The sequence below is a fragment of the Trichoderma citrinoviride genome, assembly GCF_003025115.1.
Source record: "Trichoderma citrinoviride strain TUCIM 6016 unplaced genomic scaffold BBK36scaffold_8, whole genome shotgun sequence".
Taxonomy (NCBI): Eukaryota; Fungi; Ascomycota; class Sordariomycetes; order Hypocreales; family Hypocreaceae; genus Trichoderma; species Trichoderma citrinoviride.
The window spans coordinates 1,454,112-1,468,192 of NW_020194716.1; the positions used below are offsets into that span (position 1 = coordinate 1,454,112).

The 14,081-nt window shown below is 52.8% G+C and overlaps 2 protein-coding genes across 2 annotated transcripts; both read right to left on the reverse strand.

Annotated features, from left to right (window-relative positions):
- Positions 1-2,279: 2,279 nt before the first annotated feature.
- BBK36DRAFT_1160092 (hypothetical protein) lies at positions 2,280-2,845 on the reverse strand (the record flags this gene model as incomplete). The annotated part of the gene is made up of 2 exons (XM_024894261.1): positions 2,280-2,411; positions 2,765-2,845. 2 exons carry the CDS (start codon positions 2,843-2,845, stop codon positions 2,280-2,282), a joined length of 213 nt encoding a protein of 70 aa, XP_024749297.1.
- A 6,758-nt stretch (positions 2,846-9,603) lies between these two features.
- BBK36DRAFT_1169656 (cation efflux protein) lies at positions 9,604-11,499 on the reverse strand (the record flags this gene model as incomplete). The annotated part of the gene is made up of 3 exons (XM_024895345.1): positions 9,604-11,121; positions 11,187-11,270; positions 11,353-11,499. The coding sequence occupies 3 exons, from the start codon at positions 11,497-11,499 to the stop codon at positions 9,604-9,606; spliced, it is 1,749 nt and encodes a 582-aa protein (XP_024749298.1).
- Between the last annotated feature and the right edge of the window lie 2,582 nt (positions 11,500-14,081).

The window sequence follows — 14,081 nt, forward strand, 5'->3', positions numbered from 1 at the left end:
GGCATTGGGAATCCCTTGGAAAAATTCCAATGATGATGAGGACTTGCTGCTCTTCTTCGCCTAACATTGTGAAGCCATCACTATTCTGCTGAAGCGAACAGTAAACGAGGCCCCCGGACCCCCCAGTTCGAGGGGCGTGCGTCTATACCAAAATGGGACCCAGCGGACTCCTCACTCTACGGTAGGTATGTCTAATGCAAAGAGCCAAAGCATTTCGCGCTATTCATGCCTTGCAGTAACGATTGCAAAAAAGGTAAAAAGAGGAGTCGGGAAAGAAAAAAAGAGAAGAAGAGAAAAAAACGACAAAACGACCAAGCAAAAAAGTGGTGGATATCGCGGCACTTGGGGGTTGTCTGGAGAATGCAAAAATTTTCCTTTTCTATTTGTCTCTTCTTTTTCTTTCGGGGTTTTGGGTTGAACGTTGGGTGACGGGATGGGACCATACTGACATATACTCGGACGAGCATTCCGAACATCCATACAAGTGCGAAAAGAAAAAGTTTTTTTTCTCTTCCTTTCTTTTTACCAATTGGCGCTGTCTTGGCGGAGCTCTTCTTCGATTCTCTTCTTCAAGTCTCTTCTCTTCTTGTTCACTTTCGCATCGTTGGTTTTCTCCAGCAAACGCAATTGAAGTTGCAGTGAATCACATGTGCTCAAGCCAATGCAAGCACTAATGCTCGAATTGGGTGCTATTCATAGCACAAGCATGTGCACTAAAACGTCACAAAAGCATTTGGCATTTTACATGGTTCGGCGTGAAAGCTTCCCCAAGGCGGGTCCGCCCTTCTAGAAGCCTTCCACATACGGCATGGTCAAGCGGAAAGACGAAACGAGGCTGAAGAGCTCTCCCAAAGAGGAAAAGAACCTTCTCCGCTTCTCGTCTCTTCGTTCGGAGCTCTGGGGCGTCGGCTTATGATGCGGTGGGGGAGGCTTTTTCACCACTTCATTTTTCTTTCTCTCTTTTGAACCCTTGTGCTCCTTTACCGAAGCTCGTTGATGTCGTGTGGGCTTGTATCAATAAGAAGTTGTAGAGCCCGTAGTACCCACTTGCCTTTGTCTCTTGCTCGTACCTCGATACAACAGAGCAGATGACCCAATCGCATCCCAATGGATGCACCAAGCATTGGCTGGACTGGACTTTACCAGCCTGATTCCGCCGTGGTATCAGAAACGTTAGCCTCTGGGGGCAGCTAACAATGAGGCGCGTATCGACGAACGGTGTCTTGCCGAAAGCTACCCGTGCTCCGGAACTCGATACGTGCGCAGATATGCTCGGGGACCTGTCAAATCTTTCCTCAATGGCAAGCCTCTAATTCCTACCACTACCGCCGACAGCAGTTGTTCCCCATACGACAAGTACCCAAGGTATCCGTGATAGTGCCGGCATGTAGAATACTAGTAGTAGGTGGTCAGTTCTGGCACGATGTACCCCATGGTTCGCGCCATTAGATCGGACCCCAACGAAGCGTCATGTACGGAGCACGTCAAGATAGTGAGAACAAGGGTAAAAGAGGCACGTCGCAGACGCGTCTCCGTAGCCGCGCTTCTGAAGTAGTAGTAGTCAGATCTAACTCTTACAGGTAGGGTCCGAGTATGTATATTGTCAGGGCGTGCACCGGCGGATGCACAGTACAGAATCCGTAGCGGCAAAGTTGGCATGCAGAAGGATACCGTGGCGTCCAACAGCTCTTGGGTAAATGCAGAATCGCTCCAGTATCGTTAGACCGCAAGCCCGTCAACCTACCAGGTAGTAGCAGTGGAGGATTCTTGTTGCACATGTGCAGAGACCTTTGCATTGTCTTGACGCAGATCAAGATAACGGCGTCACGCATATAAGCACCGCTGGCGAAGAAAGAGTTACCTCCGTAGTTTGCTAACAGCGGAGAAGAAAAGTCTTCCCGAAGCATCCATAATGGGGCCGTATCCAGCGGAGGAAAGCATTGAATGAAAAGGTTCTACCGATTGGAGAACACGGTTTCCACTCTGCAAGAGCGGTTCCCACGGTGGAACAGAAAAAGAAACCAGAGCCCAATAGAATTTTCTTCCAAATGCCAATGTGTCGTGACAATCTTTACCCTGTCGCCGAGTAGCAACATGCAGCTTTCACCGCCAGCAGCTTACATGTACATGTACCAAGATGACAGGGTCGCTGAAAATCAGGTCGAGAAGCGGATGCATGTGCAGAGTGGGCTTCACCGTTGTACGAGTACAGTACAAGCAGCTGGGCGCGATGTGGACTCGGCGTATGCCTAAGCTGTGTCGACTGACTTGTCTTTCGGCTACTGGCCGTGCTGATGATGAGGCACGATGCCGTCGCAACATAGGCTTCCGCCCACTATCGGCGATGGCTTCACCGTAGGCGATGGTCTCACGTAGCAGCCGCCCGACTCGGTGGCAAGATGACGGCGGTCCTACCGAGCAGTTAGCGGTGCGTGCTACTTTGCAGGAGACGCGCACATCCCATGCGGTATCTATCTGCTACTCGTACTATTAGTACAAGTGCGAAGTGGCACATACCTGGCAACACCTGGGAGGGGACGACTAGGCCCGGAATACCGTAGCATGTCGCCCTCGACAAGCCGGCAATTATCTTGGCCATGCATAATAGGTACATACGTGAGGGAAAGAGGATTATAGCCGCCGCAACAGAACACGACTTCGCAATGGCCAGCAACGCGACAATGCAAGGACGCGCGCGAAGCCCAGACCTTAAGACCCAATCCCCCAGAAACAAAAACGCCTCCGGCCTCCGGGATGCCCGTACGCCTGCAACTCCGACTAAATAGCCGGGGCGCCGGCTGCCGTCAGCCACGCTCAAGTCCGGCGGTGGCCGGTATTCCGGCATTCCGTCGGTACTGTCTGCTCCGTATCACTTGGTGCGCCGTCTCTGGCTCTCCAAATAAAACTCCCGTCCATTCGTCCATTCTCTGGAATACGCGTAGGTAACATATCGCGGGTACTCCATATATCGGCCAAAGCCAGTCGCTGCCTCCCCTCATACTACCAGTCTTGACTGTTCCAATCACGGAGTGCCTGCTGTGGTTCGCAGTAACGCCCCTCCAAATGTACGTCGGGCTGAGGTCACGGTGTCCGAATGGAGCCGGCTTGTTGCGGGTGCCTCGCTGGCGCGCACAGGTCTTGTTGGCTCTGGCAGCGATATGCACCTAGTACTACTTGCACATGTATCCCGCACTTTGGTAGCATGCTGGGCTTTCCTTGCTCTTTTCCCTACACGTCTGCCAATGAGCTGACAGCTGATTCGGGGCGCGGCCATGTGCTACTGCGTCGCGTCTGCCCCTCCACGGATGCACCGACTGGGGAATCGCATGCAAAGACGTGGTACGCCAGGGGGCCCTATTGGATTGGAATCTCGGATCAAGGCTTTAGTTGCGTGGGGCTCGGCGTCCTGCGAGTCTTGGCCAACGGGCGGCCCTGCATCGGAAAGGTAGTCGTTGGAGATGGTGCTGATTACTCGTCACTTGTTCGACGCACAAGTTCTTGGGTAAGCTGGAACAGCGTGAGATGACACCTTGAGCTTTGGCTGCAGTCGATTGCATCGGGCGTGAAAAATGCCATAGGATTCTGGCGGTAGAGTGAACGCAGCACGCCAAACGTCACACCGTATCTGCAGTTGTGATATAAAATAGGCGTCTCAACATACGACAGTTGTATCCCGTAGCGGTCCCACCTTGGTCGCCTCATCAACGAGCCCAAGGTTAGCGATTCCCCAAGGTTTCCAATGCAATTAGTACTTCTAGTCCGACACCCATTGAGTCAAGCCAGTATGATGTTCCGGCTCTGGCTTACGGACAAGATGGAGCGAAGAGAAGGCAGCAAAGACCTGCCAGGAGTAGTACAGTAATTCGTTCCAACGTCACAATTTCCCGGTACAAAGCATCGATATTGGTACGAACTGGCACACGCAGGGATGGCCCCTAACTGCAGAGAAGAACATGAACGCGAAATCGCCACGGCATAGACGGCGGCTATTGGACGTATTTAGGCGTTCCAATATCGTAGCGTCAAGGCGCGTGGGGTTTCGGGAAGGGCAAATCCTGTTCCCAAGCTGAGTCTAAGAGGTTGAAGCCTGCTCCTTGTCACGTCAACATGTCCAGCGCTGCGTCGTACGTACGAGTACATGCTCGTACTTGTACATTACAGCCTGTACAAACAAGTGAACTCGCACTTGTGAACAATCAGCCACTGCGATGCTACTGTACGAGCATCCTTGCGTTTCGGCGATGTTGCCCAGACCACTCATGCTTCCTCTTGACCGCAAATGAGCAGCATGGCTGTCAGCGGCCCAGAACGGTTGAGCAAGCTGGGCTAGTCAGTCGAAATGACGTCTACTCAAAGACAGACGCCATAGAGCATCTGAATCCACCACTTGTTAGCACCCGTCCTAATGATGATGGTTGAACTCGAAGTAAAAGGGCTTTCTGATACCGAGGCCCTTCATTCCATGGGCCTGTAGACACATCTTGGCAACATCACCGAACATCAAGATCCCGAAGCACGGCAGAATCCATCCGACGCCAGCCAATTGCACAAGCCCAGCCGCTCGATGACAAACCGTTGGGCCTATGCTAAGCTCCGTCTGGCTCGGCCAATTGGCAAATCGTGGCCCAAGTCTCGGTCCAGGCAAGCTGAATGGAGAAAGGAGGAGCCGAAGAAAGAAAAAAATCGGCGAGGCATGTGAGGGGAGCAGAATCGAGAACAGCATGGAGGTTAGTACGAGGTACGATTCTGAAGTACGAGTACGATACTACATTGCTGCTAGTGGAAGTTGTGGTCCAAAGTACCTTCAGATTAGCAAAAGTCGAGTGGGATTGGCAGAGCCAAGGAAGGCGCTTCGCGCATTGGACTTCAAAGTACAGGTGCGTCCGAGTCCTGACGGAGTCCAGAAGTGGTGCTCCGTGCCTGCCGTGCTGGAGCCATTGTCCAACCAAAGCAGGCGGTACCCACAGCCTGCCGAGTCGAACATGGAAGAAAAAAACGAGTTACGCTGCAAAATCCAGGGCTGGCAGAACTTCGACCTTACAACCACAGGCGATTGAAGCTGTTCAGGCATTTGTTTTGCTTCAAGCCGTATCAATGGCATCTGTTTGCTCTGTCTACAGCCTCTCGCAGACCAGGCGCAACGCCGTCGTCTCAGATACTGCCAGAACTGGGACTCCGGAGCCCTGCTGACCCTGCCATTGAGGGTGGGATCTGCCCTCGCAACGAAACATCAACCCGTGCTTCCAGCCTGGGTCTTTGTCTTGCTGCCTCTGCTAATGCTCCCTCCGAAGCTCTGCATGGTGGCATATAAAGATGGTGCAATGCCTCGCTACCAACTCGTTGCTCGACGGGCCAATCGCTCAGCCCGGTCGCTCTATTCGATCCCATGCCCTAGGATCTTGAGGCAATGTTGCATTTGCCATTTCTCAGGCATGCACAGGCTCGGCGTCATCTGGGCCGGCCTATGAGAGCCCTTATCGACGATAAAGCAGCAGCATAGAGAAACACACTTGTACCTTGGACGATGCTGCATGAATTAGCCACGACGCCACCAGTCAGATGAGGCTAGACTTCAGCTGAGGTCTGGCAAGCCTGCGGGGTCTCGAAACATGACTGAAAGAAGCAGGCAACTTGATAACAGACTGCGCCATCAATCAGCTTCGAGCAGAGAGTATCATGTTTGACTTGGCATGTGGTGCAGAGGACAGCTTCATATTGAAGCGGATACGGAGTATACAGGTAGCTGCTGCACAGTTATGTGGGAAGATGGCTGCATCGCGATGTGCAATATTGCCTCTATACCGACTTTTTTCGAGCTTCCCAAACCGGCTACCGCATACATTGCGTGTTCTGCCTTGCTACCACCTTCGTGCGATCCCAGATCCGATCTGAGGCCGACTGCGAAGTCGCCAGCTGGAAGCACTCCACCGAAGCGTCTGGCTCGACCAATATTGCCGTCAGATACAGGGGGGGACTACTCCGTAGTGTGGCCTGTTGGCGTCAACCCGTCGCAGATTCTCGGGGAGAAGTCGAGTTCGATTACTCTACGAGCTGTGGCCAAATACCTCACCTTTATTAACAGAGGCGGCACCTGAAGCGATTTCGATCCTCGGATCCGAATCCAGCCAGTCTTCTTTGCACAACAAAGCTCACCGTGTTCGAACATGCCAGAGACTACCAAGTACAAACGGCGAAATGTGTGCAAAGAGAGCAGCAAACCTGAGCATTGTACCACCAGTTGGTCAAGCAATCCTGCAATGATGCGTGTTTCCTATTCTGGCACTATGACATACCACCCCGGCCAAGCTGCTGGGACCTCAGTTGCTTCTCCACACCCCGTGTTCATTTCGAATACGGAGTACCTGGTACTCGCACGCAGCTGGCAGCAGACGGGCGAGATGAAGTTCAGGGCTGTCTGGTGCATTCGGTCGAGGTCCAGGGATGACCAAGCAGTTCCGTCGCTCGTGATGGGCTCCAAGCCGCCTCCTTACTGACCTACAACGGACAGACACCACTATTGTAACCACGCCTGCAGCGCTGGATGCGTCGACTGCCACCGACGACTCCGTTGTACGAGCTACGGTGCCAGCCAGCTTGTGTCCCGCCCGCATATTGGCACGAGTACTTCATACGGCCTGCTGCGTACTCGTACGAGTACATACGGCCCCCTTCGCTTCTGCCCGCATCTGCGGCTAATAAGCAGGGAACTGGCACGGGCGTATCAAAGTGCTGTGCAATCAAAAGAGCTCGTCTCCCAGCTCGCCTGTTCCCGCTTTGAGCAGCTGCTCCGACTGCGATTGACGACACGACACGCCCCGTTTCTCCGTGCCTGCAATCCTCTCCTGAGTATGCCCCTTGCCGTTGGAAATCTCGATTGCGGACGCAATGGGCACGAATGACCGCTTTGCTTGTTGTCCAGCTGGTACTGTGCCTGTTTTCGTTCGAAGCACCACTCACTTCATGCCGGACGCTGCAACGTGCGTGTGCAAGCAGCTGGGAAGTACAATGCGCAATTCCGTGACCCATGACACTTACCCTGCTACCTACTCCCTTCGTACCCGCCTCGGCAACCCTTGCCCTCTCAACCATCACCATGATATGTACAAACTGAAGGGAGAAAGACGTCCAGGACAGGTGCTGAGTCGAACCACGCATAAAGCTGAACAATTGCTGCTACATATCTCGTGCCTTGCCGTTCTTCATGTTCATCCCTCCGATTCCAAGTCATACGAAGGAGACCCTTGGAAATCGCTGCACGCCCCATTGCTGTAGCACCTCATCTCGACCAACCCCCGGTCCAACAAAGACACGGGACCCTTTCCGTCCAGAAAAGGGCACCTTACGACATGCACGGAGGTCGTGGCCCGGCCATATCGAGGAGGCAATTCCCGGGGACACTACTGACACAATCACAGATGCACTGCTTGTAGCAGTGGCAATACACCTTGCTGTACTGCGAGTAACGACGAAGCATCAACCACTCGTACACACCTTGATATGGGACGAGGATCCCTTTTCCCTCCCGATGGCGTCTTGTTTCCTTTCTGGTCGCGGAAAGCCAATCTCGCTTCTGCCTGGCCCAACCTGGAGTTCGGGATCCTTTTCCTTTCCGTCTCGTGGAATGGCGTGTGCAGCTGCACGTCGTCCCACGGCTCCCTGAAGCCCTGACTGGCATATGCTCTGATACGTAGACAGCCGTGGGTGCTTGTTTCTCCCTTGACACCTGTACTGTCCGAGTTGACACTGCTGCCACCACCTAGCAGTACGAGTACCTTGTAAACGCTCGGTAAGGAAGCGGAGAATATGTATCAGTTTTGCACGCAGCCGGTTGCCCCGTCTTCACCGTTATACCAAATGCCAAGAAACAATCGCAGCCACATGTTTTTGATCTGGCCCCCCATGTTGTCACCATGGATAGCCTCCCTAGGGGACCTGGGTTCCATCCAAGGCGATGGCTACGTACCAAGTGTCCCCCGGTCAAGGCGTGTCTTTCCCCCGTCTCCCTCGTTGTTCAACTGACGACTGACGACATCGTGGTTTCTTGCCTATGGGGTTTTTCTCCCGGGGGTGCCGTCTGGCACCTCAGGTGGCGTGGAAGTAAAGGGGTGAAGGCGGGAAGATCGTAGTATGTTTTGATTCCTCCCTTGGGAACAACGGTTGTCGACACGGGTAGAATGGAGTCGAATCATTGTTTTCCTCTGTAAAGCATAGATAGATGTATAGACGTACATGTCATGGCTGTGTTGGTATTGATGCCTGTTATCAGTCTGAGTATGGAGGTATGTATATGCATATATGCTCCGTGCTCAGGACGGGTCACACATAATAGCGAGGTTGATTCGCCAAAGCTACACTCGAGCTCTTCTATTTTAAGACGCAACTCTACCTGTCAGTAGGCATCCTAGTCATCCATCATGCCAACTCCCCATGCCCGCTATGAACCCCCCAGACAATAGATACATACTACTGCTCCCAGTATCGTATATAAGGGAGAAGGGGGCTTGCTCGCCAAATTCAATGGGTCGTCTCAGGTCTTTGCTCGCCTACGCTTCATGCTAAACACGCGAGCGAGCCCCCCCCCCAACCCCCAGGTAGACAGATGGAAGCGTGCTTGAAGCTTTCTTTCGTTTCAAGAAACAACCGAAAGGAAGATTCGGTATTTGCGAAACTAAATATAGATGTTGGATGCTTATTTCTCAGGGAATTGCGAAGTAGATGATTTCTTTGTATGGGCATATTTGTCTTGGTGAGCATGGCGTAGATGTCGGATGGCTCGGGGGACTGTAAGGAGCGTGGGATTCTGTTGAACGAGTAAGACCAGGATATGCTTCACCTAGGTAGATGTGATGTACATGTAAAAGATGTGCTGATGCATTTGAGAGGAGACATATCATTAAGCGTCACCATATAGAAGACGAATCTACTACGCCGTCTCGATCATGAATGATTGCTTTGTAGAGGTGAGCTGAGCAACAAGGCAAATATATTCAGAGGTAAAGAACAGCCAAAAGAGCAAACCAGGCTTGCCTTGAAATTACGTCGAATAGATCAAGCGGTAATGATAAGAATACACACCAGTTCACACAAAGACTTCGATCTTGACTTTCTCTGCTCAAGTGCCAAGGTTGCTAATCTATGGTATTGAAAACAGTTTATTGAACGGAACGCTTTTCATCAAAAGATCGTGCGCTCTTTCTCTCTTTCCAGTTACCGGTAACCCGTCGTTGGTCAAGAAAGCCGTTGACAACCCCCTCAAAGACACCCTCCTCTAGATGATAGCCTGCCAACCCGTCAAAGAAGGAAAGGAAAAGAATTATGATACATAGCAGAGTCGCAGATCTAATGAGAGTTTTGATGTCCCGCCATCACCCAAATCACGGATAACGCCAGCCCGCGGTCAAAACCCACGGAGCCACACAAAGACCATTAAAATAAAGGATAAGATCAAGGGGGAGAACCATGTGAAAGAGGTCACAAGCTCCCTAAGCGAAGGCTGAAAATGTGGCAAAAGCTGTACAAGCTGGGAGTTGGCTCGGGTCCAACTCTTAGCAAGTATCCAACACGTGCATAAACGCGTGGACAAGCCCGAGAAGGCGATCAAACTCAATGCTCGTGTTGATGTTCCTCGTGGGAGGATGCGCTGTCCCGTCGGCTTGAGCACGCTGAGGACGTCTCAACGATACAGCATCCCTCTGCCTGGCAGTCATCGACGCACTCCAGGAGGCAAGCGCGAGTCTGTTCATCAGACGCTCCGTCGAGTGAGAGGGCAGCCGCGTCGCCATTGTGCTGGTGCTTGTTATCAAGACAGAACTCGGGCTGGATGGTGGCGCTGTGGATGCCATAGGCATGCAGGCATCTCCGCGCTCTCTTAGCCAGCTGCATGTACTTCTCCCCGCTGTACTTGTCGAACGAGAATGACACCTGGAGATGCATACTAGCAATGATCTTGGTATCAGACAGCTGCCAGACGTGGATGTGGTGGCAGCTGACGACGCCGGGAAGCCTCTCGATGTCTTGACGAATGTGAGAAATGCTAATGTTCTCGGGGGTGGCTTGTAACAAGACGCGAGAGGTAGCAAGGGTCAGAGGGATGGACGTCTTGAGAATGATGGCAGTGATAACCAGGGAAACTGCCGGATCAGCGTAGAATCTGCCAGGCCATTCGGTGAGCCATATTATGAGCGCCGTAACGATGACGCCGACATTTCCCAGAGCATCACCAATCACATGAAGCAGCATGGCGTGCATACCCATGTCGGCATGGTTGTGTCCACTGACTTTCGAGCCCGGCTTGACGGGAAGAGTGTGATGGTGGTCATTGTGGATGTGGACGCTAGAATCACGCCGGCTTCTCGAATTCTTCGAAGTCGATCTACGGGAGTAGGAACGGCGGGATCCCTTTGCGTCCTGGAGGAGTGGTGACGTTTCATTCGGATGATCAGTCTCCGTGTCAGAACTGGGAGATTCGTCGCCAGAACCGCTTGCACAGACATTGTGTGATGCAGCCCTACTAACAGCGAGAATCTCCTGTCGAAAGCTGGCCGGGTGGATGCTCATGTCCTCGATGCTGGAGAAGCGGGAGTGACCTTTGGTGGATTGGCGCTGGTGATCTCGGCCCCTGGAATGGGCAGAGGTTCGGCTTGCTCTGGTGTTCGACTCATCCCGGCTCGTGGATTCGTCGCCGAAGTGGATGCGCCTAGCAGTCTCGGGACTCTCCGTGCTAGCTCGGCGGCCTGTCATGTTGGCTCTCTGGACAATCACCTCAGGGAGCACGTCGCCAACGGGCCCGTTTTCATCAGCGATGCTTGTAGCACCGTCGCGCTGGCCATGGGCGTGAGAATGCGAATGACCGTGGTCTTGTCCGTTTCCGTGTGCGTGCCCCTCTTCGCCGTCGTGATCGTGGTCATGATCGTGCCCATGGTCGTGTCCGTGGCCTCCCAAGACGACAAAGCCGAGGAGGTTGGAGAAGAGGCCGGCGCAGCCCACGATCAGGATGAGTTTCGGGTTGTTGATTTCGGGCGGCTCGACGAAGCGAGTCAGGGCTTCGAGAATGATGGAGACGCAAAGCGCGATCAAGAAGACGGCATTGAAGAAGGCACCGAGGATCTCGGCTCGAACCCACTGCGAGAAAGGGAAAGTCAGTTACAATTCGGCCGTGTCCGGTTTGCGCGAGGACGTCTACTTACGCCAAAGGTAAACTCGTCGGTCGTAGCTTTTTGTGAGGCAATGACCGCCCAAAGTCCGATTGCCAGCGAGATGATATCATTCAGCTACAGAGAGTTAGCACGTTTCCCCCTTGCCCTCCGAAGGCCATATCGCCACAGCAAAAGGAGGGAGTATCGCGCATCGTACCATATGAAAGGCGTCGGCCGTCAGCGCCAGGGAATGCGCCAGAAATCCGCAAATCAGCTCGAGCAGGAAGAAGGCCGTGTCGATAGCGATCATGACCTTGATGCGGGTGCTCTTGGACCACGCCCACCGGGAGGAGGAGTTTGCCATTGTGATGAGCAATGAGGCGCCGGAGCTGGCGCGCCGTGTCCGGAAGCTGCAGGAGGAGACGGCACTCGATCTGGTCCGGGAGAATAGAAGTCAAATGAGAGACCGACGATGTCTCTCGAGGGACGTCGAAGAGCGAGCAAAGTTTTGCAATCGCCTTCGAATTTTTTCGCCTGGGATCAGACGTGTATTGTGTGGAAGAGAATGCGCCTCGTTAATAGAAGTTGGGAGACGAAATGTTGTTGGTCGCAGGTGGGGTCGCAGCGTCAGACCACTGTAATTCAATGGAGATTGAGGCTAGAAGGCCGCCGTCAGTGGCGCTGGGACTGCAAGTTTCCGCGCTTCAGAGCACTGAATGCATTGACAATAGCATCAGTGCTCAAGAGCTGGGCCTGCGAGGCGTGTTTGTATTGTTTTCGAGGCCGGCGGGCATCGGCATGCAGAGGAGAGGATACGGTAATGACGGCAACACGTGAGAGAATCAGGTACCAAGGCTGCTGAGGTAATGATGACAGGAGGGGCGAAAGAGGTAGAAGAATCGCCCGCAGAGAACAGAAGCTTTGCCACTTGGGCGAGAATAAGATTCAACAGGGCCAACAAGGTTCTCGATAGAGTCCAGCGCTATTATGTATTCCTCGAGCTACCGCTTGCTAATATAGGCCGGCAGTTTGTGTCATATTATATAGTACGAAGGAATGCAGTCAGAGCCTCACCTTAGTCATACCTCGAGTGCCCTCGAGGGCGACTCGGAAGTACGAAGCAATCACCTGAATCGGAGGAGTGTACAGTATATCCGCGCAGGCAAGGCGATTAGAAATTGTACTGTTTGCAGCACTTGGGCATTCAACGTCTCCTTTATGGAGTCACGGTATTGTTTTATGGAAACAACCCTTGAATGCGACATTCAAACAGAGACTTACGGTACACTACTAGATATCTCCTACTATATTCAACAGGGGTCGATGCTCTTCGAGAAATGCAAGCGTTAATGGCTTCCATGTTCCTGCATCGCGATGCGACCCCCTCGCATACCAAGAATCTTCAAATCGCCCTACACTGTGCAAACGGCCCTGTCAAGGGCACTCTAGCGGTCAGGTTCGCAGCTGGACTTCGGTCCTCATCGGCTCGGCTGAGCATCGCTCTCCTGTCAACCCGAACACGACATCATCGCTTTGAGTGGCAAGAGACCACGACGTCAACCAGCCACCAAGGCGCATCAGGTCTCCGAAATAGGGGGAGCTGATCTAGATCGAATGTCACTCCGCTGCAACAGTGTGCATATGCGTGTTTCAACATGCGGGCATATATCCAAACGGCTGCTTGAGATACTTACGCCAGTGATGACACGAATTCCGAACACATGCATCTCGCCTTGATGCACTCCGTATGCTCGTAAAGCAGTCACTCACATTGCTTGAAATGTTTGAAGACCGTACCTCGTACATCTCTTGAAAGACCCTTTGCGCGCGTACCCGAATGATCATCTCGTCGGCAATGGCTTTTTGCCAGCAAATGCTCCATAAGTCAGGCCACTCCGGAGCATCAGCCGGTATCACAGGGTAGGTCGTCGTGAAGCCTCACGTATGTGGTTGGCAAGGTGCATGTCACGCAGCGTTACACAGCAACTCCATAGCTCCATGACCCCCTCAATCTCAATGCACGCATCTCACTCGAGACAATGAAAAACAATATTCGATGAATCAAGAGAAGGAATCTGAACCTTGCAGGCTGTTGACCGGTGAGGGCTTCAAAGGTCGTGTAACCCTGAAGAACAGCGCCGCTCATATGACTTCGGAAGGACACAGCTCAGTAAGCGGACAAGGCAACTTGGAAAGCTGTAGCCCCGAATGTCATGACGGCACTCTTGTGCTACAAGGTAACCCTCGGAGGACTTTCTTGTGTCTGCAAAGGAATGTACGGCTGTGAGACACCACTTACATGAGACATGCCACGTAGATTCCACAGCGTCCATCCTCCCGGGTTCTGGCGTCAAAAGCTCATTGCTTCTGCGAGCTGAGAACACAAACACAACTCGTGAACATCATGATATACAAATAAGATGTTAGTCAAACGAATCGTCTTTATCATCGAAGTAGGACTCGCAGACTCCACAGCCTGATTCTGCAGCAATGCAGTTGGTCTTAAAACCCCCATCCAGCCGCACCCATTTTTGCCGCCCAAACCCCTGCTCGTGTAAGAGAGGACGAATAGGACATGCGCCGAGCCGCCCAGTCTGCCTCTGTCCTCTACACCACTTGACAAAAGTTGATGGAGGAGAACCAACAGCGTAGCATCAGTCCTCATTGAACCAATGCTACGTGACGATTTCCCCTTCGGTACTCAATTGCCCACCTTTTGGGCCCCATGTACATTCGCTGAAACCGTGGGCTTTCTGCATATGATGCATTGCTGCCTTTTTGAAGAGGCAGTGCCCGTTTTGCGGCCGGGGATGATCCTCCAGGAGCGGAAGCCTCTTCTCTCCCCACGGAGGCCTTCCTCGTCAACTGTAGTTTGCTTCTTTCTAGTGTAATTGCTTCATTCCTTCTATACGTGTATCACCTCGTCTTTCCCCGCGGTGCCGGTCT